Source organism: Coenobita brevimanus, chromosome 37, assembly GCF_032717465.1.
Source record: "Coenobita brevimanus isolate Jiangsu-jjx chromosome 37, ASM3271746v2, whole genome shotgun sequence".
Lineage (NCBI taxonomy): Eukaryota > Metazoa > Arthropoda > Malacostraca > Decapoda > Coenobitidae > Coenobita > Coenobita brevimanus.
The window spans coordinates 3,591,759-3,617,274 of NC_136990.1; the positions used below are offsets into that span (position 1 = coordinate 3,591,759).

The window sequence follows — 25,516 nt, forward strand, 5'->3', positions numbered from 1 at the left end:
GCTAGTCACGAAGAAGTGTTATGGAAGGGATGTGGAGCCGTATCGTCTTATTCTGCCACTGAGCTACGTGAACTAAGCTGCAAAAGGACGAAAATCTAGGCCAAGTTAAGGTGAAAGGAGTATTGGATGGGTTAGTTATGACTATATCAATTACTTAGAGCTGAAAAAGTACATTCTCTCTCTCTCTCTCTCTCCCTCTCCCTCTCCCTCTCTCTCTCTCACCTTGTTCCCTGGTTCCTGCTGTAATCCCTCACTTCCTTTCAAAACTTAAAAAAAGATAGTCTGGCGAGGCAGGAATTACGAAAGATAAAGAACAGTGCCGAAGGGAGCTTAAGCCTATGTAAAAACCAGGATTAATATACGTAATGGATGTGTCTATTTCAGAGATAAATAAATCCATAATACTATAAAGAAGAATAACAAGAAGAATAAAAATTAAAGAGAAGGAAAATGACGAAGAGAAGGAAAAAGGAGAAAAGGTCTAGAGTGTTACCTGTTGACTGCACGGGTCATTAGGGGAGTATTTATTTCCAAGTCCTTATCTTCTCCTTGAATACCACCCACAACATTGTTATATCCAAGTCCCTATTACAGTTCATGACGGGGTGAAGCCTGACTTAACTCTCTCTCTCTCTCTCTCTCTCTCTTTCACCTTGTTCCCCGTTTCCTGCTCTAATCTCTCACTTCCTCCCCCCCTCTACTTCCTGCTACTTCTTACCTCTCTCTCTTTCTCCTTTCTCATGCTCCTAGGACTCACTCTCAGCTGAATAAAATCACTCGACGTTAAATGGACGGAAATGTAGAGCTGTCTCGGTCATTAAAGGGTACGGGATCTATCACAAACCTACTTTCTAGTCTTCTTCTACTTTTGCTCTCCTTCCTCTTCTCTTTCCTAATATCCTCCTACCTCTTTTCTCTTTTCTTCCCTCTCTCTCTCCTCTTTTTCCCTTTTCCTCCAAATCAGTTTTTCTTTCCTCTCTCTTTGCACTCATTCCTCTTTATTTTTTTCATTTCCTCTCTTCTGCAATTCAACCCTCTCTTTTTTTTTCCTCTGTTCTTCCCTTTTCCTCCAATTCAGATTTCTCTCTACTCTCCTCTCTCTCTTTCCTCTTCTCTTTTTCCATATCCTCTCATCTCTTCTGCAGTTCCTCCCTCTCTTCTCTTTCCCCTCTCCTATTATATTCCTTTTCCTGTATCTCAATTTCCTCACTTCTTTCCTTGTTCTGTTTTTTGTTATTTTGTGCCTGTACAACTGAATTAAATCTTCCCTCCCCTGCCGCTCTTCTGCCGTTCCAATCTCCAATTCAGTCTCTCTCTCTCTCTCTCTCTCTCTTTTCCCTGGCTACCCAATCCTTTCTCTCCTAGCCTCCCCAGTCCCACCCCTCTCCCTCCTCCGCACCCCATCGCACCCAGCCGGCCCATCCCAGCCCTCCAGTCGGTCCCTCTCACTCTCTCAGTCTCCCTGTTGGCATGGTAAGGGGAGGACGTGCCCACATCGGCCTCTCCCCACCCTACCCTGCCTCCCTATGGTGTTCTGAGCGTTGACCCCCAAGAGTAACAGTGACATTAGGGAAATTCTGATTGTCCTTGAACTCGCTCGATTGGTGAAGTGCTGCTGGCTAGAAAAGTGGGGGGAAAACACACCATATACATCACTATCAGGCTCTTGTCTTACTCAAAACTGAACAAACTTGGTGCCAATCGGAACCGTATATTAAGCTAGTTAGTGATTTTTTTTTATTTTAGTGAGTGAGTGTGTGATCGCTGAGACTCAAGGAATAATATATAAGATCTCTGGCTCTTATAACTCGCCCTCAGCTGAATAAAACCGTCCTAGCCAGGCAAAACAGTGTACTAAAACTGCCACGGAAATTCTCGCTTCTTTCGTGGGTGTGATTTAGTGGACAGTAAGTAAATTAATGGGAGGAAGAGAGATCAGAGCTTCATGTTGTTGCTGTCGTTGTGATATAAAGGGCTTTGAGACTCCACTCCTGTGACTTACTCTCAATTGGAACAATGTACTAGACTTGTCCCTGCCATGAAAGGGTTATTGGTACCGCTTTGAACACTCTGCCCCCCGTAACTTACCCTCAGTCAAGTGAAGTCTTTGTGTTACCGAAATCTATACAGCTGAGTTGACGTGACCATGAGGGTGTTAAGTGTCCTTCAGGTTTTTGCTCCAACTCTGACATAAGGCGAGTTTGGGTAGGCAATTACTTAACACTTATAAGCACTTACCACTTACAAGCACTTAACACTTATACTTAACTCTGATCAATAAATACATAAGGAGGAGCCAGAAATAATAACCCTTTCATAATAACGAAAAGTAACTGTTTCATCGACTATTGATATATACAGTGAGTGAGATGCTTCGTATTTTGCAAGGAAAAGCATGATTACTGAGTGTGTAAGGGAACGTAAGAAATAAATCAAAATACGGTACAAAGCATGCAAAGAAGAAATTAGACTATTAAAGAGTAAGTAAGGAATACATTTTACGATAAAGACCTGGCAAAGAATTATTTAGAAGACTGGAAAAGGGCGAGTACAAAATAAACTAGATAATTGTAAAAAGAGTAGTAAAAATAAACTTAATTGTAAAGAGAGCAAGCAAAGAATAAAGCTGATTATAAGAGTCAGCAATGAAAAAAGTTGATTATAAAGAGAGGAAGCAAAGAATAAAGCTGATTATAAAGAGAGGAAGCAAAGATTAAAGTTGATTATAATGAGAGCCAGCAGAGAATAAAACTCACTGCAAAGAGAGCAAGCAAAGAAAAAAGTTGATTATAAAGAGAGCCAGCAAAGAATAAAACTCATTATAAAGAGAGCAAGCAAAGAATAAAGTTGATTATAAAGAGAGCAAGCAGAGACTAAAACTCACTGTAAAGAGAGCAAGCAAAGAATAAACTAGAAGACTGTAAAAGAGCAAGCTGAGAATAAATTACAAGGCATAAAAGACACATTAAATGGAGACAAAATACCGCCAGAATTACAGAATAGGCAAGAGAATCGTGGAAGAAAAACAAGTAACAGTGGGCAGGTGTGGGTATAAGGTGACGATTTCAAGGCTGTGATTTCTCGTCCACTCTCACTCAGTTTTTCCAAGTGACTCTCATCCTTGACTCTAGAACTCTCTCACGTTCCTCTGACTCTCTCCCAGCTGACTAAAATCGTCTGGCTCTCGCTGGACTGAGGGGAAAAAGAAGGACCTAAGAGTGATAAGTAATGCTGTTTATCTAAGCTGAGCAAAATCGCCTGTGACAAGCCTGTTTAAGACAAAGAATGTATCCACAGGGTTCATAGGAAAAACTTTAAGCACTATAATCATATGGATTTCTCTCAGATGTATGAAATCCTGTAATATAATTCTAAAATTGTATACCAGATGAAAAGCTAACCAAGAAATCGCTGACTACTACTATTTCTCTCAGCAAAGGAAAAAGAAAAGGAGGAGTGTAACATTTGCTGGAAAAACACGTGTAGCAGAGAACAGCTAAAGAGGACATCACTGACTCCTACTATTTCTCCCAGTCAACAGTAAAGGAAGGAAGGGAGGAAGAAAGGCAGGAAGGGAGGAAGAAACGAAGGAAGGAAGAAAGGAAGGAAGGAAGAAAGGCAGGAAGGAAGGAAGAAACGAAGGAGGGAAGGAAGGAAGGAAGAAAATACAACGTATCAGAGAAACGGCTAACCTCTCTCCTCGCCTTGGCTCTTGTTTACTTTCGCTTGACGGGATCAGGGCAACACTTTCCTCTCTCCCGCTCGCTAAAATCGGGTCGCATGGAAAGTGTTGAAGATGAGTGAGAGTGATCAGTCAAGGAGCTTAAGCCGGGGGATCGTTCTGGAGAGCTCAAGGCTGGCGAAGATGATGGCTGGAGAGAAGAGAGAAGGGGAGGAGAGGCAGCAAGTGGATGGGGGAAAGACGGAGGGAGGGAATGGAGGAGTGTGGAATGATAAACAGATCACTGGAGAGGACTTACATAGCAACCTGTCCACTTCGTCCACCTCCCGCACCCTCTTCCACCCCTCCACTCCACACGCCACACCCTCACACACATCACACACACTCCCCTCTCCCTCAGAGTCCATTTCTCCCTCACAAATACCCTCCCCCACTCCCGAATCTCCCTCTTCTGTTTCCCACACACTGTTGTCTCCCTCCCATACACTCTCTCCTCCCTCCCACACTCCCTCCAATCCCTCTCCTCCCTCGCCAGCCTCTCCGGAAGGGCAGATCACAACTATTTCGCATCCTTCCACCATCAATATTGAAGATTCAGACAAGAAATACGTTGCCATGGAAACCAACAAGCCAAAATCCTGGTTGGCTGCTTACAAGTTAGTTTCCTTTTATTTTTTTATCGCTTTTCTATCTTGGTAGAGATAGATAGATAAATTGAGACAGATAGATAGGTGGATAGAAACACACGCACACAAAACCAAAACACACACACACACACACACATACAGAGAGAGAGAGAGAGAGAGAGAGAGAGAGAGAGAGTTCGTACTGGTAGTGAGAACGCGAAGAGACGAGAGAGAAAGGTAGCAACAGGAGATTGTGAATAGGAAAGAGGAAGATAGAAAGAGAATGGCCGAGGAGGAGGAGGAGGAGGAGGAGGAGGGATTGAGAGAAAGGGAGAAAGAGTCGTAAAGAAGAGAAGGGAGGAATTCCTTGTGTTGGAAGCGGGTCTATTTTGCTGCATCCTAAACAGAACTTCTCTCCCTCAATCCCCAACACCCACTCTCTCTCTCTCTCTCTCTCTCTCTCTCTCTCTCTCTTGCGTCTACGTCTCTCTTCTTTCACCCTTTTCTGTTTTGTTCTTCTCTCTTTTCCTTCCTCTTTTTTAATTTCACCTCTTTTCTACGTCATTGTTCTCACCTATTTTTTTTTAATTTGCTTTTCACTTCTTGTACTATTTAAATATATATATTCCGCGAACGATGTAGCTGGTAGCAAAATAATTGATGATGATGATGAGGATGATGATGATGATGATGATGATGATGATGATGATGATGATGATGATGATGATGAGGAGGAGGAGGAGGAAGAGGATGAGGATGAGGAGGATGTTGATGATGATGATGATGATGATGATGATGAGGAGGAGGAGGAGGATAATGATGATGATAATGATGCTTGGTGATGATGATGTAGTTGTTGTTGTTGTTGTTGTTGTTGTTGTTTATTGCCCTGTAAGACTGGACTTCCTGTAAACAGGCTAAACTATTTAATCTTGCTTTTAAGTCAGGTTTTATCTAACTTTATGAGGTGAGGATATCTGAGTTAAGAGATGCTTACTTTAATACACTCTCTCTCTCTGTCTCTCTCTCTCTCTCTCTTCCACTAAACGCCTTTCTCAATCTTCGGGGAAATTTATCACACTTGGGTATCATATATGCCTTCATTAACTCCACTTCTATACTCCTTTCACTTGAACTTGGCTTAAATTTGCCATCTCTCCATCTCGAATGCTGACCTGTAGCAGTAAATTAACACTAGAATACGGTGCTAGTCACGAAGAAGTGCTGTGGAAAGTGCTTGAGAGAATGGGGGTCTAAGGGTCCTATGCTCTCAATACATCTGGTGTTAGGTGAAATAGAGGAGTTATACCGATCATGAAAGGGTTAATGATTACGGTATTAACACAGACGCTTTTTTTTTCAAGAAAGAAGGAACCAAAGGCCAGGAGCCCGCAAACCGTTCCTTCCAAGAAAAAAAATATATATAAAAGAGAGCCAAATTCAAGATCCGTTCATTTCGAGATGCCTGGACACACTGCGTTTGAAAGGCTGGAGATCATAGGAACTAGGAAATACAGACAAAGGGAGACAGTTCCAGAGTTGACCTATCCTAACTCTCAGCCAACTCTCTCCCCTAACATTAACTTATAACACAAGAGTTGTCCTGAACCCATTCACTATCTCAAACCTGATCTTGAAGTCTGGTTTCCCTTAATTGAGTGGGAGTGGCAAGGGGAACGTGAGCTTGCGTTGATTTACGTATGGTCGCAAAATTAACCTTGTGTGAGCCGGCTTCCTTTATCTTGACATCATTATTATTATTATTAATAATAATGCGGTGATGCGGTGAGGATCTGTCCGTTCTCCCCTTTGGGGCTAAGATGCGAATGAATGTGTTTGAATGGATGAGTAAATGGAGAGTGAGTCGTCCTGTCTCGGCTACCTCCCTTTCTTTGGGGGAAGCAGCCTAGGTATATAGATAGATAGATTATTATTTGCATCAATATTGGTGAGAGAGGCTTAGAAATATTGCTCACAAGAGTGTATTTTAACATTATATTACTTGCATCAATATTGGTGAGAGAGGCTGGGGAATATTGCTCATAAGACAGTGTATATTAATATTATTTACATCACTAATACTAAGGCTTGGGAATATTACTCACAAGGAGGGAGAGGGGTGTACTGTACTGCACCTGGAGGATGGCCCCATAAGACCATTTTCTAACTTGTGGTTGACGGGTTTGCTCGGCCACACACACGGCACTTAAGCAACAAAACCAAAACACAGAAGATAAAGACATTAATTCCGTCCATTTGGCGCTTAACCTCTATCTATCTATCTATCTATCTATCTGTCTGTCTATCTATCTATCTATCCATCCATCTACCTGGACTGAGAATCACGTAGAGCGAATCAGGATCCTCAATGCGCTTCCCTCAGCGTTTATCTCACTCCCTTTATTTTCTCACGTCTTTCTTGCTTTCTCACTTTATTTTCCCAGGCTGGTATCGCGCTGTCTTTAGTACCTCACTTTATATTTTCCTCCCATCTCTCTCTCTCTCTCTCTCTCTCTCTCTCTCTCTCTCTCTCTCTCTCTATTTCCTCATTTTATTTTCTCACTTTCCTATACAAGATTCTGTTATCAGTCTCAGGGTCTTTTTCTCAAGACTCTCTCACTTTCCCACTTTTCCCGTCCTCCACCCTCCGACTCTCTCTCTCTCTCTCTCTCTCTCTCTCTCTCTCATCAGTGGGCCGCCATTTTTCTTTCCTGATGTGTTTCTGATATTAGCTGGGATGTGTGTTTACCTTTTCTTCGTGTCCTCTCTCTCTCTCTCCCTCTCTCTCTCTCTCTCTCTCTCTCTCAAACACCTGCTACAACACGTCATAAAAATAATAGCCACATAAAATTCCTCTTAAGTATGATGTGCCACAGTGCTCTCTCTCTCTCTCTCTCTCTCTCTCTCTCTCTCTCATCCCAAAATACTAGCATCCTTCCAATTAACATTTCCTTCGCCCACTCTTTTACTCTTTTCGACAACATTCGCGTGTTCTCTCTCTCTCTCTCTCTCTCTCTCTCTCTCTCTCTCTCTCTCTCGCCCCGTTGGTTTTATCTTTGAGTTCCATTACACGCAACACTTCTATTTCTCGTCCCATATTCGTTTCTCTCTCGCTCACCCTCTCTCATCAAAGCCTCTTGTGAACAGTCCTCCTCTTCCTCTTTTTCCTTTTCCTCCCCCTCCTCCTCCTCCTCCTCTTCCTCCTCCTCCTCCTCTTCCTCCTCCTCCCAGTCTTCACGTTTGTACTTCAATTTTTCCTCCTCTTCCCTTTATTTTCCTGTTCCCTTCCTTCCCTCCCCCTCCTCCCTTCCCGCTTTCCTTTCTTCACTCCTTTTCTTTCGTTTCCTTTCTCATTATTTCCAGTCCATCCATCTATCCATCCACTTATGTTACCTTCCCTCCTTCCTTCTTTCTTTCCTTTCTTCCCTCCCCTTCTTCCTTCCTCCTTTCCTTCCTTCCTTCCTCCTTCGCTATTCTCCATTTCTTCCTCGCTTTTCCTTATTCCTTATCGTATACCTCTCATTCTCATATCCATTTGTCATTCCCGTATTGTTATGTGGATCTCTCTCTCTCTCTCTCTCTCTCTCTCTCCTTCTATAGTTCCTCCTTCTTTCAGTATAATCAGTGTGTCACCTCTCTCTCTCTCTCTCTCTCTCTCTCTCTCTCTCTCTCTCCTTCTATAGTTCCTCCTTCTTTCAGTATAATCAGTGTGTCACCTCTCTCTCTCTCTCTCTCTCTCTCTCTCTCTCTCCCCCAGAAATACCCACCCCATAATAACTTAGTCTGCAGATATTTCGAGGGATGTAGGTGGGAAGCGTGGGGGGGTGTGGGCGTGCCGGGGTGGGCGTGGTGAGGGTAATGTTGGAGTAGTGTAGTGGGTGGGAGGGTGAGAAGTGGGTGGGTTTAAGGTGGTGGCGATGGTGGTGGTGGTGGTAGTAGTTGTAGTAGCAGTAGTAGTGGTTGGAGGAGGAGGAGGAGGAGGAGGAGGAGGAGGAGGATACTGTAGAGAGAATTTTGCAGGGAGAAAGATAACTGAATTTATGGTCAATGTAGCATGAAAGATTACAGATGAGAAAGAGAGAGAGAGAGAGAGAGAGAGAGAGAGAGAATATATGATGGCAATTTAATACATGGTCTAAAAGTGCTATTTCTTCATCGTGATTGCATAATATGATGCTAGTCACGAAGAAGTGCTATGGAAAGAAGGCAGAATCGTAGCATTGCCTTTTTCACCCACTGAGCTTTGAGAAATAAGCTGCAAAAGGGCGAAAAACTGGGCCAAGTAAAGGTGAAAGGAGTACAGAAGGATGGGGTACTGGTGGGTATAGAGTGGTGAGTGCAGTGGTTAGGCGAGATCAGGAGAACGGTAGGTCAGACAGTCAGGTGGAATTCCCTCACTTGATACTACACTTGTGAATCAGGCTGGGGCAGTTTGTGGCAGTGTGAGGTGGAGGAAGGGAAATGGAGAGAGAGGAAAGGGCGTGGAGAGGGGAAGAAGAGGGAGGAGGAGAGAGGAAAGAGCGTGGAGAGGGGAAGAAGAGGGAGGAGGAAGGAGTGGGGTGAGAGGAAAGGGGAAAAGAGGGATGGTGAGGTGGAGAGGATACTCGTAGATGGGTGGAGAGGGGAGAAGAGGGAGAAAGAGGAGTGGGGAGAAGAAGAAAATGGATTGGGTAGGGGGAAAAGGAAGGATGAGGAGGGAGAGAAAGCAAATTAGGTGGAGGGGAAGAGGGGAAGGGAGGAGAAAACATAGAGGGTGGGGAAAAAGGGGAGGAGGACGAAGAAAGGAAGGGAGTTTGGGGAAAGAAGAAAGAAAGGAGATTATAAGACCTTTTCAGCTCAGATGATGGTCCAGTGTAGGCAGAGGGGAGGGTGGATTTGACTAGCAACCAGGGAGACTCAATCCTGCAATGATGACTCAGTACTGAAGTTATGGGAGTGGCACAGTTCCGTCAGATGAAAATAAAATCACTATAGTCACCTTTATTGTGCTATTATTTTCATTCTCCTTTTGTGCTTGGAATAAAGGACTTTCAATATGACGGCCAAACCACCTTGCAGGGAACGTATGAGCTGTGTGGTTCTAGTGTCACTTGAGCTCTCTCTAACTCTCTCTCACACACACACACACACACACACACACACACACACACACACACACACACACACCAGGCTCCTTTTATGGGATAGCGGGAGGGCACTGAGGGACGTTTGTATACCCATGCAGCTCCACCGCCCTGTCATATCAGTGCCACCACGTGAAGGCATCCCTGTCCGCCGTGAAAGCCCGGTTCTGCAATGGACCTAATAATTTATGGAGTGTAATGGCTTGGACAAATAAGGGTACCGTTGCAGAGCCGTACGTGTTTCAACCTTGCCATGAACTGATGCAATATTTGACCAGTTTCCAGCGAGTTTAGTAGAGGAGCGTGCAGAGTGAGAAAATGTTGCAGGGGTAAAAGAGGGAAGAACAAGGGAGAAGAGAGGAAGGAGGGGAACAAGAGGAAGGAACAATGGAGAAGAGAGGAAGGAGGGGAACAGGAGAGAAAGGAGGGAAGGGAGAACAAGAGAGGAATGACGAGAGAAAAGCATAATGGGGTCTACAGTTAAAGCAGAAGTTACAACACTTAACCATGGGACACACCAGCTTAATACCAGCTTATATGTGCCTAAGCTTAACTCTTACCTATCTAAGCTTAAATACCATTATAATATTCACGTATAATATTCTCCTAGTCTTGGGGTATAAGTATATTAATTATTTCAATGCGGATATTCGTGACCTTTGGAAATGCGAGTTCAGTGAATATTTTAGGCTTAAATGTCACTAGTTTTTATATTTTCATAGTAATGACCTTTCCACTGCCATGACACACACATACATACATATATACTTGCATACAGAAAGAGAGAGAGAGAGAGAGAGAGAGAGAGAGAGAGAGAGAGAGAGAGAGAGAGAGAGAGAGAGGACAGACAGACAGATAGAAACCGAGAAAGACAGACCTGCAGACAGATAGACACACACACACACACACACACACACACACACACACACACACACACACACACACACACACAAAGATCAGCATAGAAAACACGTGAAGATACAGAATAATAGAGCATAAAAAATCACGTGATAGTAAATCCTTAAAAAAAAAACATATAAATTCACGTCAAAATGTCTTTCGGGAAATTGACTACAGTAGGGTTAAGGTGAACTTCTTATGCATACACATATATAGACACACACATATGCATACATACTTACATAAAACACACACATACACACACACACACACACACACACACACACACACACACACACACACAAATGCACACAGACACGGGGACATGAATACGTGTACAAGCACAGAGTCAAGCCAGTTTAAACACATATTTATTGCTCAAACACAGGGCTGAACACACACACACACACACACACACACACACACACACACACACACACACTCTCTCTCTCTCTCTCTCTCTCTCTGCCAGGGAATATTTTTCAGCCTATCACCCCCACACTGGAGCAGAACGAGCGACATTTAAAGAAAAAAAAAAAACAAGAGAAAAACATAAAATACACAGCGAACCAGATGTTAAACAACCGTATATTCATAACAATTTCTCTACTTTTATTTGTGTGTGTGTGTGTGTGTGTGTGTGTGTGTGTGTGTGTGTGTGTGTGTGTGTGTGTGTGTGTGAACGTTTGTGTGTGCATATAGTGGTGGAGAGAGACCCCTTCATGTGGTGGCACTGATATAACCATGCGACTCCTTTGCCCGGTTATGCAAACGTCCCTAAACTCCCTATCCCTCGAAAGGAGGATGGTGGACTGCAGGTGGATGCCAGCTGAAGCCTGCAGTCCACAGGGTTCACAGTCACATGAACCTGGCGCTACAATATCTATTACTATTGCTTCTACTAATAATACTACTACCACCTATCACCACCACCACTACTGTTGCAGCTACTATTACTACCAGCACCATCATTACTACTACTACTACTACTAATAATAATAATAATAATAATAATAATATTAATAATAATACCACCACCACCTGATACCTTGTTGTGAATGTAAACCTGAATGACTCCTCTCTACAGAATACAACTCCATTTCTGTAATAACAAATAACAGACAAGAGGCAAACGAGGACTCTCTCTTACCTCTCTGACCTTTCCTGATAATTAGACTCAAGGTGTATCCATCCAGGTGGGTGTAGAGTCTTTGTCCTGTGCTTGTTACTTTTAATAATCTGTTTTTTTCTTTATTTTTTTATCTGGGTACAATGAACGGATGTCAGATTATGCGACTGCCCTCCCCCCTCTGTCTCTGTCTCTGTCTGTCTGTCTCTCTCTCTCTCTCTCTTTCTCTCTCTCGTCCCAAAATACCAGCATCCTTCCAATTAGCGTTTCTTTCACCCACTCTTTTACTCTTTATGACAACATTCTCTCTCTCTCTCTCTCTCTCTCTCTCCCTCCCTCCCCTCACCAACCTCACTACCATACACTCTCCTAGTCAATTTCTCACACTCCAGTCCCTCCACATGGCCAAACCACCTCCAAGTGTACCATGATATTTACTTTCCTACGCCCTATACTGCACTGTTCTCCATTTTCCTCATCACCACAACTTTCCCCACTCATCACCACTTCTACTACTCCCACTCATCACCACTTCTACTACTCCCACTCATCACCACTTCTACTACTCCCACTCATCACCACTTCTACTACTCCCACTCATCACCACTTCTACTACTCCCACTCATCACCACTTCTACTACTCCCACTCATCACCACAACACCTCTACTTTCGCCACTACTATTACCCCCACTCATCACAACCATCCTCCACCCACCACCACCCATACTCATCACCACAGCCTTCCCCCACTCACCACTTCCACTCACCACATCTCCCACTCACCACTCCTTCTCCCACTCATCACCTCGTCTCTATCTATCTATCTATTGCCAGACGCCTTAAGCCTGTAAGGGATGGCCACAAACAAATCGCCTCCATGTCGCCCTGTCCCCCGCCATTTCATAGCCCGGCTCCTAGCTCACACACCCCTCCCTCAGATACCTCTCCACTCCATCCCTCCTTCTCATCCTTGGCCTCCCTTTCCCTCTCCCCCCCTCCACCTCACTCACATACACTCTCCTCGTCAGTCTCACGCTCTCCATCCTCTCCACATGTCCAAACCTCGTCTCACTCAATATGGAAGTCAAAAAATGTATATACCTTAATGTCACCAGTCAATCTCCACCATCTGACTTTCACTTGAGCCTGCATGATGATCGCCTTCGTTACACTTGGGGTATGAACCTTGCACGCCATATATACAGATATCTCCATAATAATTGGCTGGGATTATTTCAGCTATTTCTTGCCCATTCCTCGAGTCAGGTATTGCATGACCATTCCACTACTAATACCGGATTCATACCAGTCACTTTTTCCCTGTGACCATCTGTGCTACCATTACAACTACCACACTAACACCTACCATTGTCACCGAAAGAAGCACGACCAGTCACTTTCACATTTACAACTCTTACTACTACTACCACCAATACGAAATTATATGTGCATTATCTGATGAACTACTACTACTACTACTACTACTACTTTTTTTGGGGGGGAAGTCACCTCCATCCATTGGGGAATTATATTGTGAAGATCAAAACCAACCTTCCTAATACAGTTCAATACTACTACTACTACTACTACTACAACTACTACTACTACTATTACTACTACTACTATTAATACTACTACTGCTACTATTGCAGCTGCTACTACTACTGCTACTACTACTACTACTACCTCTCTCTACCAACCTAACCATTACCACCACCACCGCCTAAACTACCGCCACTACCACTATTTCAACCACCCACAACTACCACCTCAACCACAAGGGGTGAGGGAGAGAGCCAAGGTGAGCAAGATGGGGGGGTGAGGGGGTGAGGGGGGAGGTCAACACGAGTGCAGGCGAGGTCACACACGAAGCAGGGAATAAAGTGGCCTTAGTTAATCCAAGAGAGGTGAGGGGAGGCTGCATTTCTGACCATGGGGTTGCTGATAGATAGATATGTAGATGGATAGATGGGTAGATAGATAAATAGACAGACAGACAGATAGGTAGATAGATGGACAGATAAATTGACAGACAGACTGACAGATAGACAGATAGGCAGATAGGTAAGTAGAATGACTAACTGAGAGAGAGAGAGAGAGAGAGAGAGAGAGAGAGAGATTTAACCCCTTAACCAAAGGAAGCATTATCTTCCTACTTCTCAAAACGCCAGTCACAGGAGAGCAAGACAACCACATCTTTCTTCTTGCTGGAGAAAATTTTGAAATAAACCTTCATTACACTCAAACCATTATTCCTACGGCACCCATATTTACAGGCTATCTTTTCATGGCCCCTCTCCACCCCCCATCAAAGTTTCAGCTCATTTCACCCATTTCTTTGTCCCCTGCACCCATTTCTTTAACCCCCTACACTTCATTCTTAGCGAAAAATTTTGAAATAAACCTTCATTACTCTCAAGCGATTATTCCTACGGCACCCATATTTACAGGCTATATTTTCATGGCCCTTCTCCACCCCCCATCAAAGTTTCAGCTCATTTCACCCATTTCTTTGTCCCCTACACCCATTTCTTTAAATTTTGAAGTAAACTCTCACTGCATTCAAGGCATTAATTCTACATCACCCATTTTCACAGGTTATATGCTCACGGTCCCTCTCCACGACCCATCAAAATTCCAGCTCATTCCACCCATTTCATTGTCCCTTACACCCATTTTTGTACCCCTGACATCAAAAAAATCTCCGGAATCCTGTCTCCACCTCACAAACGTACCAACCTCTACAAGCACTACCAAGTACCAATATGCATTTTTGCAATAAACAAAGAGCAGCAGTGAGATGGGCAAAAGGTCAAGGGCACGACAAAGGGACTGGTTACCCTGAGAGCCACAAATCAAACCGCAAAATACGAGAACGCAGGATAAGATTCACCACAGGATGCTAGTGGGAGCTGTCAAGGGAAATGAGATGGGGTAGAGTCACTGTCTGTGGACCTTCCCGCCCTAAGGATCTTTTGACAAGGCGATTTGTGAGTTGTATTGTGTCTGACTCTGGGCATTGTCTTAACCACCTGTTCCCTGTGGCCTGGTAATCCCCCTACTTACCCCACCTTCACATGTCACCACTTCGGCGCTAACACTTCCCATCGATATTGAATACATGCTAGGGCCGTCTCATACAAGAGTGGAGTATTGATATGTGTATAGGAGGGTTCAAAAATTGCTTGTTATGAAGATGCAACAGTGGCTGAGTCGGGAGAGAGGTAGTCTGCTGCCCTATTGGACCTGAGATCGATTCCCGAGTCAGGCAGGGAACAGTTTAAGGATTTCACTTTCGCTAAAACAGACTCTACTAATCTAACGTACTGTAAAAGCCATCGATATGTAAGAACAACTCCACTAATACCAGTACACCAGTCCTGTATGGGGCACCCCTAGCATGTCTTCAGTATGGACGATGGTGTGTGTGTGTGTGTGTGTGTGTGAGAGAGAGAGAGAGAGAGAGAGAGAGAGAGAGAGTCATGCACAAGATGGCACTCGCAAACTTCCTAGCTAGCCACCTCCTTGCTGTGGATAGACCGGCTCTACATTCTCCTGGTGAACTTTACTTTTTCTTAATCTCGCTCATGATAATAATGTTTCCTCGTATGAATGACGAAGCATAGAGAGTGAAAGGGAGAGAGAGGTAAAAGAGAGAAAAAGAGGTGATAATCCAGTCGAGGTATACGAAGAGAGAAAGGGAAAAGCCAAAAAGAGGGAAAGAGAGCCTGTATTTTGGCTCGTATGCATGAAGTAGAGAAAGAGAGAGAGAGAGAGAGAGAGAGAGAGAGAGAGAGAGAGGAAAAACAAGATGTGCAGGAACCAGAGTGGGCGAGAAACACACACCTAATTTGGCCCGTGTGTGTGTGTGTGTGTGTGTGTGTGTGTGTGTGTGTGTGTGTGTGTGTGTGTGTGTGTGTGTGTGTGTGTGTGTGTGTGTGTGTGTGTGTGTGTGTGTGTGTGTGTGTGTGTGTGTGTGTGTGTGTGTGTGTGTGTGTGTGTGTGTTTGTGTGTGTGTACTATAGTTCGTCCATATTAACTTGGCCAAAAATATCCTCCTTATGCAGCTTATATCGTGTTAGAGTAAAAAAATAGTATAGTTCTATATCCTTTCCATAGCACTTATTCGTGATTAGCATTTCTAGCGTTAATCTCGAATGTTAGTGAGATTGCGTTCGTGCAGTCACTATTTTTCAGCCCTCAGAGGTAGATATTCACACACACACACACACACACACACACACACACACACACACACACACACACACACACACACACACACACATATATATACATTTACACAATATCATGGACTGACAAGCACTCGTACGTACATGAAGCTGCACACACACACACACACACACACACACACACACACACACACACACGAAGTTATGCAATAGACAACGTTTTCTGGCAATTTAATCTACCCTCTCTCTCTCTCTCTCTCTCTCTCTCTCTCTCTCTCTCCCTTGGTCGTTTCCCCGTATTTCAAGGCCATGCCACTTAACCTGGGCATAACGGAGCGACTTCTTGTCCTCCTATGCCCTCCGCTCCACCCTATCACACTCCCCCTTCCCTCCTTCCTGGCTCTCCACTCCCTCCCCTTCCCTCCATAACCCCTCCACCCTCGCTCTCGATTTCCCCTCCTCCTCCTCCCCCCTCCACCTCTTCCCCTCCACCCACCTACCACGCTCTCAACCCCCTTTCCCTCCTCTCATCATTTCCCCCTCCCTTCTCGCTCTCCTCTTCCCCCTTTCTCGTCCCCTTCTCCCTTCTCGCTCTCCTCTTCTCCCTTTCTCGTCCTCCTCTCCCTTCTCCTTCAATCTCTATCTCCCTTTCCCCTCATCGTTTCCCCTCCCTTCCCCTCTTCTCATCCCCTCTACTCCATCCCCTCCTCTCATCCCCTCTCCTCCATCCCCTCCTCTCCTCCTCTCTCCTCCTTTGGGCTATCTCAGGGTAGAACAAGAGCCCTGTGATCACGTAAAAATTATTTCTGACCATATTTTTCTTTCTATCTTTTCAATCTTCTGCATTATCTTTAGCTAAAGAAATAGTATCCGGGACTGGCGTAGGTTAAATACAAAGGTATTAAACGTTATTAATTCTAGTTACTATTCTGTTTACATCTGAAATAAACAAAACTTTAACTTTATCTGGAACAATAAATAATGTTATATAATACGGTCAAAACACTAGATATTTATCGTACACGTTCGTTTTTTGTCCAGTAGGGTGCTGTGTTTTCGTGGTGTGTGTGTGTGTGTGTGTGTGTGTGTGTGTGTGTATAAGAGGGTGGAGTGGACCAATGTGATATTGCCGTCCAAGTCCAGGGAGTGAGTGGGTGTGGGTGGAGTGGACCTGTGTGTGTGTGTGTGTGTGTGTGTGTGTGTGTGTGTGTGTGTGTGTGTGTGTGTGTGTGTGTGTGTGCGTGCGTGTGTGTTTACGCTTTCTAATCAGCTCAATACAGTTTTATAAATCGATGCCTAATGTTCGATAGTCCACAAACACACTAACAAACGAAGCCAAACACCTTAATGCTTAAAACTTGACTATTTTTAAGGGAGACCATTTTTCCCTTAAATAACGAGAGGCCACACCTAAAATTTTTACCTAAATTAAAGGCCTCAGAATTAATGTCTTTCGTGGTTCTGAACTCCTGCCTTCTCAAGATCATTATTATTTTTTTCAAAGTCTCTTACATGCAAGACTATTCATTTCCTTCTATATTCCTTGTCAGAGATTTTATTATTATTATTATTATTATTATTATTATTATTATTATTATCAGGATACAGTAGGAAATTGTGATCCAGATAATAGATTGTATAAATAAAATAGCAGTGATAAATACCATAATACTGAACTTCTCTCTCTCTCTCTCTCTCGACAAAGTTTGCTTCCCTCTTAGATTGTTGAGGGTTTTATTCTAAGGGAAAATTAAGACTCAGCAAAGGGACCTTCATGCAATTCGATGGACATTAGTTTTAGTCTTTTTCTTTCTCATCTTTTTCTTATTTTCCTCCTCCTCTTTCTCTTCCTCCTCCTCCTCCTCCTCCTCCTCCAACCAGCTTCTCTCTTTCATTCCCTGCCACACCTCTCTCCACGTCCTTCCTCTTCCACGGCTCTTTTTTTTTCTCTCTTTTTTCTCTCTCTTTACTTCCATCACTTCCTTAATCGTCCACCTCCACGCCTCTCTCTAATCTCTCTCACGTCTCTCTATCTTACACCTCTCCCACGCCTCTCTTCTGACTCAATCTCCCCCCCCCTCTCTCTCTTTCTCTCTCTCTCTGGCTATGGAATATATCATTATAGCTGTCACTTTCACTTCATCTCTAGAAATGACATAGGTGCCTTCTCTCTCTCTCTCTCTCTCTCAGGAAGTAAGTTCTATTAATGTTAAACTCTGATCATTAGTAGGGACTGAAAAAAAATGTGGTCTGATATCTTAAACCCTCCCCCCCCCTCTCCCTCTCTCTCTCTCTCTCTCTCTCTCTCTCTCAGCACCACGCCTCTCCCTGCATCCCCCTCACCACCATCTATAGCCAAATACATATTCAACACAGGCAGGATCCACACCTGACCATCTCACACCTACACTGCTACACACAAAGAGCGAGTGACTCAGACCCACATCTACTTCCAAAATAGATAGATAGATAGATAGAGAATGATCGATTGACTGATGGATGGATGGATGGATGGATGGTTGGATGAATGGATGGATGGGTGGATTAATGGATGGATGGATGGATGGATAAATGGATAGACAGACAGACAGACAGACAGACAAACAGGTATATAGGTAGGTCGGTGGACAGGTGGGTTGACAGATAGACAGATACATAGATAGATAGATAGGGAGACAGTCGGATAGATAGATAGATTGAATTGGTCTCTATATGTTTATCAAGCTAAAAAAAATACCAGCTAATCACAGCATCTATCAATCTAATGCCAAACACCGCATCCAGTGAGAAGGGTGGCCTCCAGAAAAATACCATCAGCCAATTTGTCCCTATTAAGTAACGACTCCTCCCCTCCCCATCCCCTCCCCTACCCCCACTCCTTCCCCTCCTCCTCTTCCCCATCCTCTCTCCTCTCCCACATCCTCACTCCTTCCCCTCCACCTCTCCCTAATCCTCACTCCTTCCCCTCCTCCTCGTCCTCACCTTCATTTCTTCCCCTCCACCTCTCCCCTATCCCTATTCCTTCCCCTCCTCCTCTTCCCCACCCACTCCTTCCTCTCCACCTCTTCCCCAACCTTATTCCTTCCCCTCCACTTCTCCCTCATCCTCAGTCCTTCCTCATCAACTCCCCACCCTACTCCTTCATATACTCCCCCACCTTGACCCTCCTCCTTGATCTCGGTCTTCCACTTCTTCTGCCCACCATCCTAGCATATAAATCCCAGCAAATAAATCTCCTAGGCATCGTATTGTGAATCGTGTTGGGCTTATATTTACTGCTGCATTTGGATTATTTTATTTAACATGGAAAAGACCAATAGGAGTGAAAGGACCTGTGTGTGTGTGTGTGTGTGTGTGTGTGTGTGTGTGTGTGTGTGTGTGTGTGTGTGTGTGTGTGTGTGTGTGTGTGTGTGTGTGTGTGTGTGTGTGTGTGTGTGTAGTATATCTCAATGAGCTTCGATCCGATTTTGAGCAAACTCGGTGGAGGGGTTGAGGCTCAGGTAGAGATAAAATGATTCTATTTTAGAGCAAAAGGTCAAAGAATAAGGTCACAAGGGAAGGTTAGTTTTTGCCCATTGACTGACTCTAGTAAAAATCGAATAGGTTCATCTCTGCGTGACCTTTAACCTCTCCACCAAGTTGTGTGGTCTCTGTAACAACCTACTCACTGGTCCACTACACACACACACACACACACACACACACACACACACACACACACACACACACACACACACACAAGCACAAGTCCACCCACACTCACCCACTTATTGGGCCTGGACTGCAAGATCTCACCCACACCATCCACACACACTTACACACACACACACTTACACACACACACACACACACACACACACCCACACCCACACACACACACACACACACACACACACACACACAAGCACTAGTCCACCCACACCCACCCACTCATTGGACCTGGACTGCAAGATCTCACCCACACACCCACACCCTCATCCCCACACACACACACACACACACACACACACACACACACACACACACACACACCTACACATACACTGGTCTTTGGTTGTACACCTTGACATTTACTCTTTAGTCTGCTTTTTGGCTTAAGTTTCTCACGCACGAACGAAGCTTCTCTCCTCAACTTTTTAAGATTCACTTCTGGCTGGTACAAGGATACTTTATTTCACCTTGGGGACTGTCTAGAGTAGATTTTTGATGCAAGGAAGAAGGAACCAAAGGCTAGAAGTCCGTATGACTGTCCCCTCGAACAGAAAATTAATTAACAGAGAGCCAAATTCAAGATCCGTTCATTTCGAGATGCCTAGACACACTGCGTGGAGAGATTAGCTAATATCCATTCCATATAGGGTGATTCTTAACTGCACTTCTGGCGTGTGTGTGTGTGTGTGTGTGTGTGTGTGTGTGTGTGTGTGTGTGTGTGTGTGTGTGTGTGTGTGTGTGTGTGTGTGTGTGTGTGCTTTTTTTTCTTGTTTCTTGTTCATCTTCTTCCTTGTTCGAGGTCTGTGTTTTTGAGGTGGTCAGATAGCCTTGGGGATGGGAGGGGAGAGACAAGAGGGAAAGGGAAGGGAATGGAGGAAGGGAGGGGGAAGGGAGAAGGGTGAGGGAAGGAGGAAAGGGTGAGGGAAGGGGGAAAGAGGGAGGGAAGGGGAAAGGGAAGGAGAAGAATGGAAGGGGGAGAGAAGGAGGAAGGGAGAAGGAATGGGGTGAGAAAGAAGGAAGTGATTTAGAGGAAAAAAAATAAAAGGGTTTGGACGTTTTTACGGCTATGTTTTATGAGGGAAGGGGAATTTTGAGAGAGAGAGAGAGAGAGAGAGAGGAGAGAGAGAGAGAGAGAGAGAGAGGCACCATAAAAGGTAGGCAATCGTGACAATAAACACAACCAGTGAAAATAAAAAAAACTAAAAAAAACTCACGGAAACAGAGTACTAGCGGTACGATACATGAATCAAAATTCTCTCTCTCTCTCTCTCTCTCTCTCTCTCTCTCCAAACTTTTTTTCCTTTAAAACCCTTCTCTTAACTTCTCTTCTTCCCAGCTTCCTCGAACTTCCTCCTCATTTATCTTTTCTTCTCTCTTCTCTCCTTCTCCCTCCTTCCTCCTTCTTTTGTTTGTGTGTGTGTGTGTGTGTGTGTGTGTGTGTGTGTGTGTGTGTGTGTGTGTGTGTGTGTGTGTGTGTGTGTGTGTGTGTGTGTGTGTACCGTATATTCATCCACTTTTCTTACATAAAGTTTGGTGATTCCATTCTCTCTCTCTCTCTCTCTCTCTCTCTCTTTACTTACCTTTCACAATAATTACTACCATCAACCACCATACCTCATCACTACAACTTATCACCATTTTCACTATATCATTGCCCATCACTATAGTCACCATCATCACTATCTCACCACCAATATTTATCATCACTACCATACAGACTCACCATCACCACCTTTGTCTCTCACTGCCACAACCATAACTACCACTTATAAACCACTACTACCATCCACCCTATTACCATCATCTAAAACCATCACTACCACCACACACCATCTCTACTACCATCACCACACACCAACATAAATGCCACCCACAACATCACTACCATCACTTAATGATACCACACACACACACACACACACACACACACACACACACACACACACACACACACACACACACACACCAAACACAACACTCTCCTCCACACACACCAAACACAACACTCTCCTCCACACACACACACACACACACACACACACACACACACACACAGTCCCGTTACCTTCCAGCCTCAAACTGGGTCCTGAAGGCCGCATGCTGTCCACTTGTAAACTCTCTAAGGGGCTCTTCCACTCACGTCCTGTTCCCCAGACCTCTCCCTTAACCAAAACAAAAACCGTCTAGATGTAGCATGAAAAGAATCGTCTGGAGTCAGGATGCATTAAATCGTCCGTCTGTAAATGAATTCAACAATGAAAGGGGTAATAGTGATGTAGTTCTTTGCTATCCTTGTCTGATTCTGGATGGTTTGTCACAACTGGCTTACTGTATAATCCTCTCCTTTTATGTTCTTATGTTCTGTTTCTTCATCTTATCCTGGCATAGATTTTCACTGTTCTGTTGCTTAGTTCACGTAACTCTTTGGCAGAAGGAGACTATGCCACGGCTCTACATCATTCCACTGCACTTCTTCGTGACTGTTATATTCTAGTGTTAATCTGTTATCATAAGTCAGCACTGAAGATGGAGAGATGGTAATTATAGGCTAAGTAAGAGTGAAGCAAGTATAGAAACCACGAACTACACGACAATCTAAATTTATCAAGCAATACGTGAATGGAAGAAGAAAAACTGAATGCAGTGAAGAAGTATTTGGTTGACTTTTGCGCATCTTTCCTTACATCAATCCTTGTCACATTTTTCTCCTTCACCTCTCCCTCTCACGTTCCAGCTATCCCCTTTTCCTTGATAATAATTCCATACTTTCTTTGCAGGTAAGATCTGCTATTCCCTTGCCGTACTACTGAAGCTGTAAGTAAAGGATGTGCTTAATATACGTATGTACTAAGCTCAAGGATAATGCTTTCTAAAATACGCAGGTGACAGTAAAAGTTATTCATTATTTATTTGATGCACTAAATTTCCAAGCTCTATATATGGTACAGGGTTTTATTGGGGTCCCGTAGCTGTTTCAAAATCATCCCTGTTAGATATGGGTGTAGGTAAGAATAAATAATAAGGCAATAATGCTAAAGGAGTGACCTGTATGGTGATTATTTAGGAGACTGTTACTGTGACTCTCTCTCTCTCTCTCTCTCTCTCTCTCTCTCTCTCTCTCACCTTTGTTCTGTCCACTCTCTTCTCAAGTACCACCCACTCACCCCAAGGTTAACGGGACAGGTAAAGAAATATGCTCAGGTAGAGAGAGAGAGAGAGAGAGAGAGAGAGAGAGAGAGAGAGAGAGAGAGAGAGAGAGAGAGAGAGAGAGATGTTGTCCACTCCACCCTCTCTATTTATGACTGATGAAGAAAAAACATTAAATTTATTATTAAAATATACAAAACAGACTGACAAATGAGGCTGCAAAGGAGCGTTGTGGTGCTGATGTGGATGTGATTGAAAGTGTTGAGAAATACGTTCATAGTTTGGCCATGTGGTGAGGATGGAGAATGAGAGACTAACTAGGAGTGTATGTGAATGACATGAAGGGGAAGAATGAGAGACTGACTACGAGTGCATGTGAGTGATATGGAGGGGGGAGAATGAGAGGGAGACCAAGAATGGGTTGGAGGGATGGAGTGGAGAGATATGAGCAGGCGGCGTGAGTTGAAAGGGCACTCATGTGACAGAACAGGGTGACGTGGAGGCGATTTATCTGTGGTCACCCCTAACGAGTTTAAGGCGTCAGGCAAAAGATAAATAGATAGACAGGAAATACTGTTACTGATAAAAATGCGTTCATCATTTACTATATATGGTTCTGTAATTTCTCCAATATCATTCCGTCTTTTATACTTCATTGATTACTGCTTTAGTGGATAAGCCGCGATTTTTTCTAAGCCGCCAAAAATCCCTAAAGCCTTTCAGCTCAGTCAATGACCAGATGTATTTAGAATGGAGTGTCGATTTCACTGATGACCAAGGAGACTCATTCCAAAGTCCCATCGAATTTCACGTAAGGCTCAGTTCCATTTAATGACAACAAAGCAACTGTTGTGAAAAATGCACATGCAGTCAACCGTAGTGTGGAGAGCTGGAGCCCATGTAAGGGGTGATTGCAAAAATGAAACCCAAGAGAGAGAATCCCGCCGAGAAGTGCTACAGACTCCAAAGAATTCCTCTAAAATGGGTTAACAGAAGCCCGTTCCCAAGGTCCTCTCGTTCACCTATGACACACCAATAAAATGCTGATCCCTTGCAGCCTCCACGCAACACATGGCACTTGGGCATCACCTCTCTTGTGGAAGGCTACGGGTACCACATCAGATCCGGGAATTAGTGGGGATATTAAGACGTGTCGGTGAGGACATATGGAAATGCACTGAAATGACCAAATCGAACTCAGATGCACAAAAATTTCCATGCACCGGGCGTCATCGTACTGAAAGGGTTAATGGAAACTTTCTATCTATCTGTTTATTGCCAGACGCCTTAATCCCGTAAGGGGTGGCCACAATCAAATCGCCTCCATGTCGCCCTGTCCCCTGCCATTTCACTGCCCTGCTCCCAGCTCACACCTCCCACTCTCATATACCATCCCTCCATCTCATTCTTGGCTGTTTCTAATCGCTTTATTATAAGAAGTGGCGCTGACAAGGAACCTACACGTGGTGGCCCTCTGAACCCTGGGTGAAGCAGCTGCGGCGTCCACTCGGGAGCCAAGTCTGCTCATATTTCCCTGCACCTCGCTATGGGAAAGACCCTGGTCCGACCCTGGTGAGGCGCTGTCTACCACAAGGGGGCGCCGGATCCCTGAAAGGTGTAGAATTGTACCACACTGTACCAATAGGACGCCCCAACAGAAACATTTCCTTACCTGTGGTCGACGGGTCTACTTGAACAGCCAGACAGGGGTTAAGCAACAACAAGAAAATAAGTCCCAAAGCAAAATAAAATCGACGGGTGACAGCAAAAATGGACGAATGAGAGTGGAGTTCATTATAAAAATTGTATGAGAAAACACTGCATAGAATTAGTATGCATGAAGAAATTATGAAATTGATTTAATAATGGCAGTTTGTATACTAATGTGAAGGAGAGAGAGAGAGAGAGAGAGAGAGAGAGAGAGAGAGAGAAATGAGGATCTATACCTAAAGTCGTATGTACCTATTGTTTTCTTGTGTGTGTGTGTGTGTGTGTGTGTGTGTGTGTGTGTGTGTGTGTGTGTGTGAGGGAAAACCAGCTTGTGAGGGCCGGCTTCTCCCTGCCAAGGTTCACTACACACACACACACACACACACACACACACACACACACACACACACACACACACACATGCGGTCAGTGGGTAGGGTGGGATGACCGGCTGGCTTAGTGAAAGTTATCCTACACACACACACACACACACACACACACACACACACACACACACGCACACACACACACGCACGCACGCACGCACGCACGCACTCGCGCGCGCAGTGAAAGGGAAAGGCGAGAGCGTAAAAAGATATATTCCTTTATTTTTCCATTACTTCCTTCTAAAAGCGAGTCTGCTGCATACACGAAAAGCTGACGAGATGCTGTAGGAATCTCTCTCTCTCTCCCTCTCTTTCTCTCATATTCGTCACTTATTCTTGCAATTTTTTGACGATTTGATAAAGCTAAGAATGAACGTTTACAATTGGAGCGGTTAGGTCCTTCAGCTGCAGATTGTTATATAACCTGTATTGGTGTTGCTGGTAGACTAAATGACAGCATAAGAACGTGAAGAACACAAGAACATATAGAGAGAGGACAATTGCAGTAGGCCAGTTGACCCATGCTAGGCAGCTCCAACAAGTGTGTGCCTATACTAGAAGAGGACAAGGATGCGTCTGACCAGCGATGTAAGGGGAGGCATAGAACTGCATCACCTGTGTACTGAAGATTTTTTTTTTTTAATGCAAGAAAGAAGGAACGAAAGGCCAGGAGCCCGCAATACCGTCCCCCTCCCCCCCCCCAAAAAAAAACAATAAAAAAAAAGAGCCAAATTCAAGATCCGTTCATTTCGAGATACCTGGACGCACTGCGTTTGAAAGACTGGAGATCATAGGAAGTAGGAAATACAGACAGAGGGACAGAGTTCCAGAGTTGACCGTTGCATAAATGAAGGACTGGCATATGTTCCCTTCAAACTGACCTTTTTCCTGCCGCTGAGTGAAATCGTTTG

At 44.2% G+C, this 25,516-nt stretch overlaps 2 protein-coding genes across 3 annotated transcripts in view; one reads left to right on the forward strand and one right to left on the reverse strand.

The window, feature by feature from the left end:
• Positions 1-25,516, reverse strand: part of LOC145396368 (solute carrier family 35 member G1-like) — a 103,886-nt gene that overhangs the window by 62,792 nt on the left and 15,578 nt on the right. The window lies entirely within an intron of this gene.
• Positions 1-25,516, forward strand: part of LOC145396396 (carbohydrate sulfotransferase 7-like) — a 100,341-nt gene that overhangs the window by 53,190 nt on the left and 21,635 nt on the right. The window contains exon 3 of the mRNA XM_080269787.1: positions 4,235-4,338. Within this exon, the coding sequence (XP_080125913.1) occupies positions 4,235-4,338 (104 nt within the window). The remainder of the gene's footprint in view (positions 1-4,234; positions 4,339-25,516) is intronic.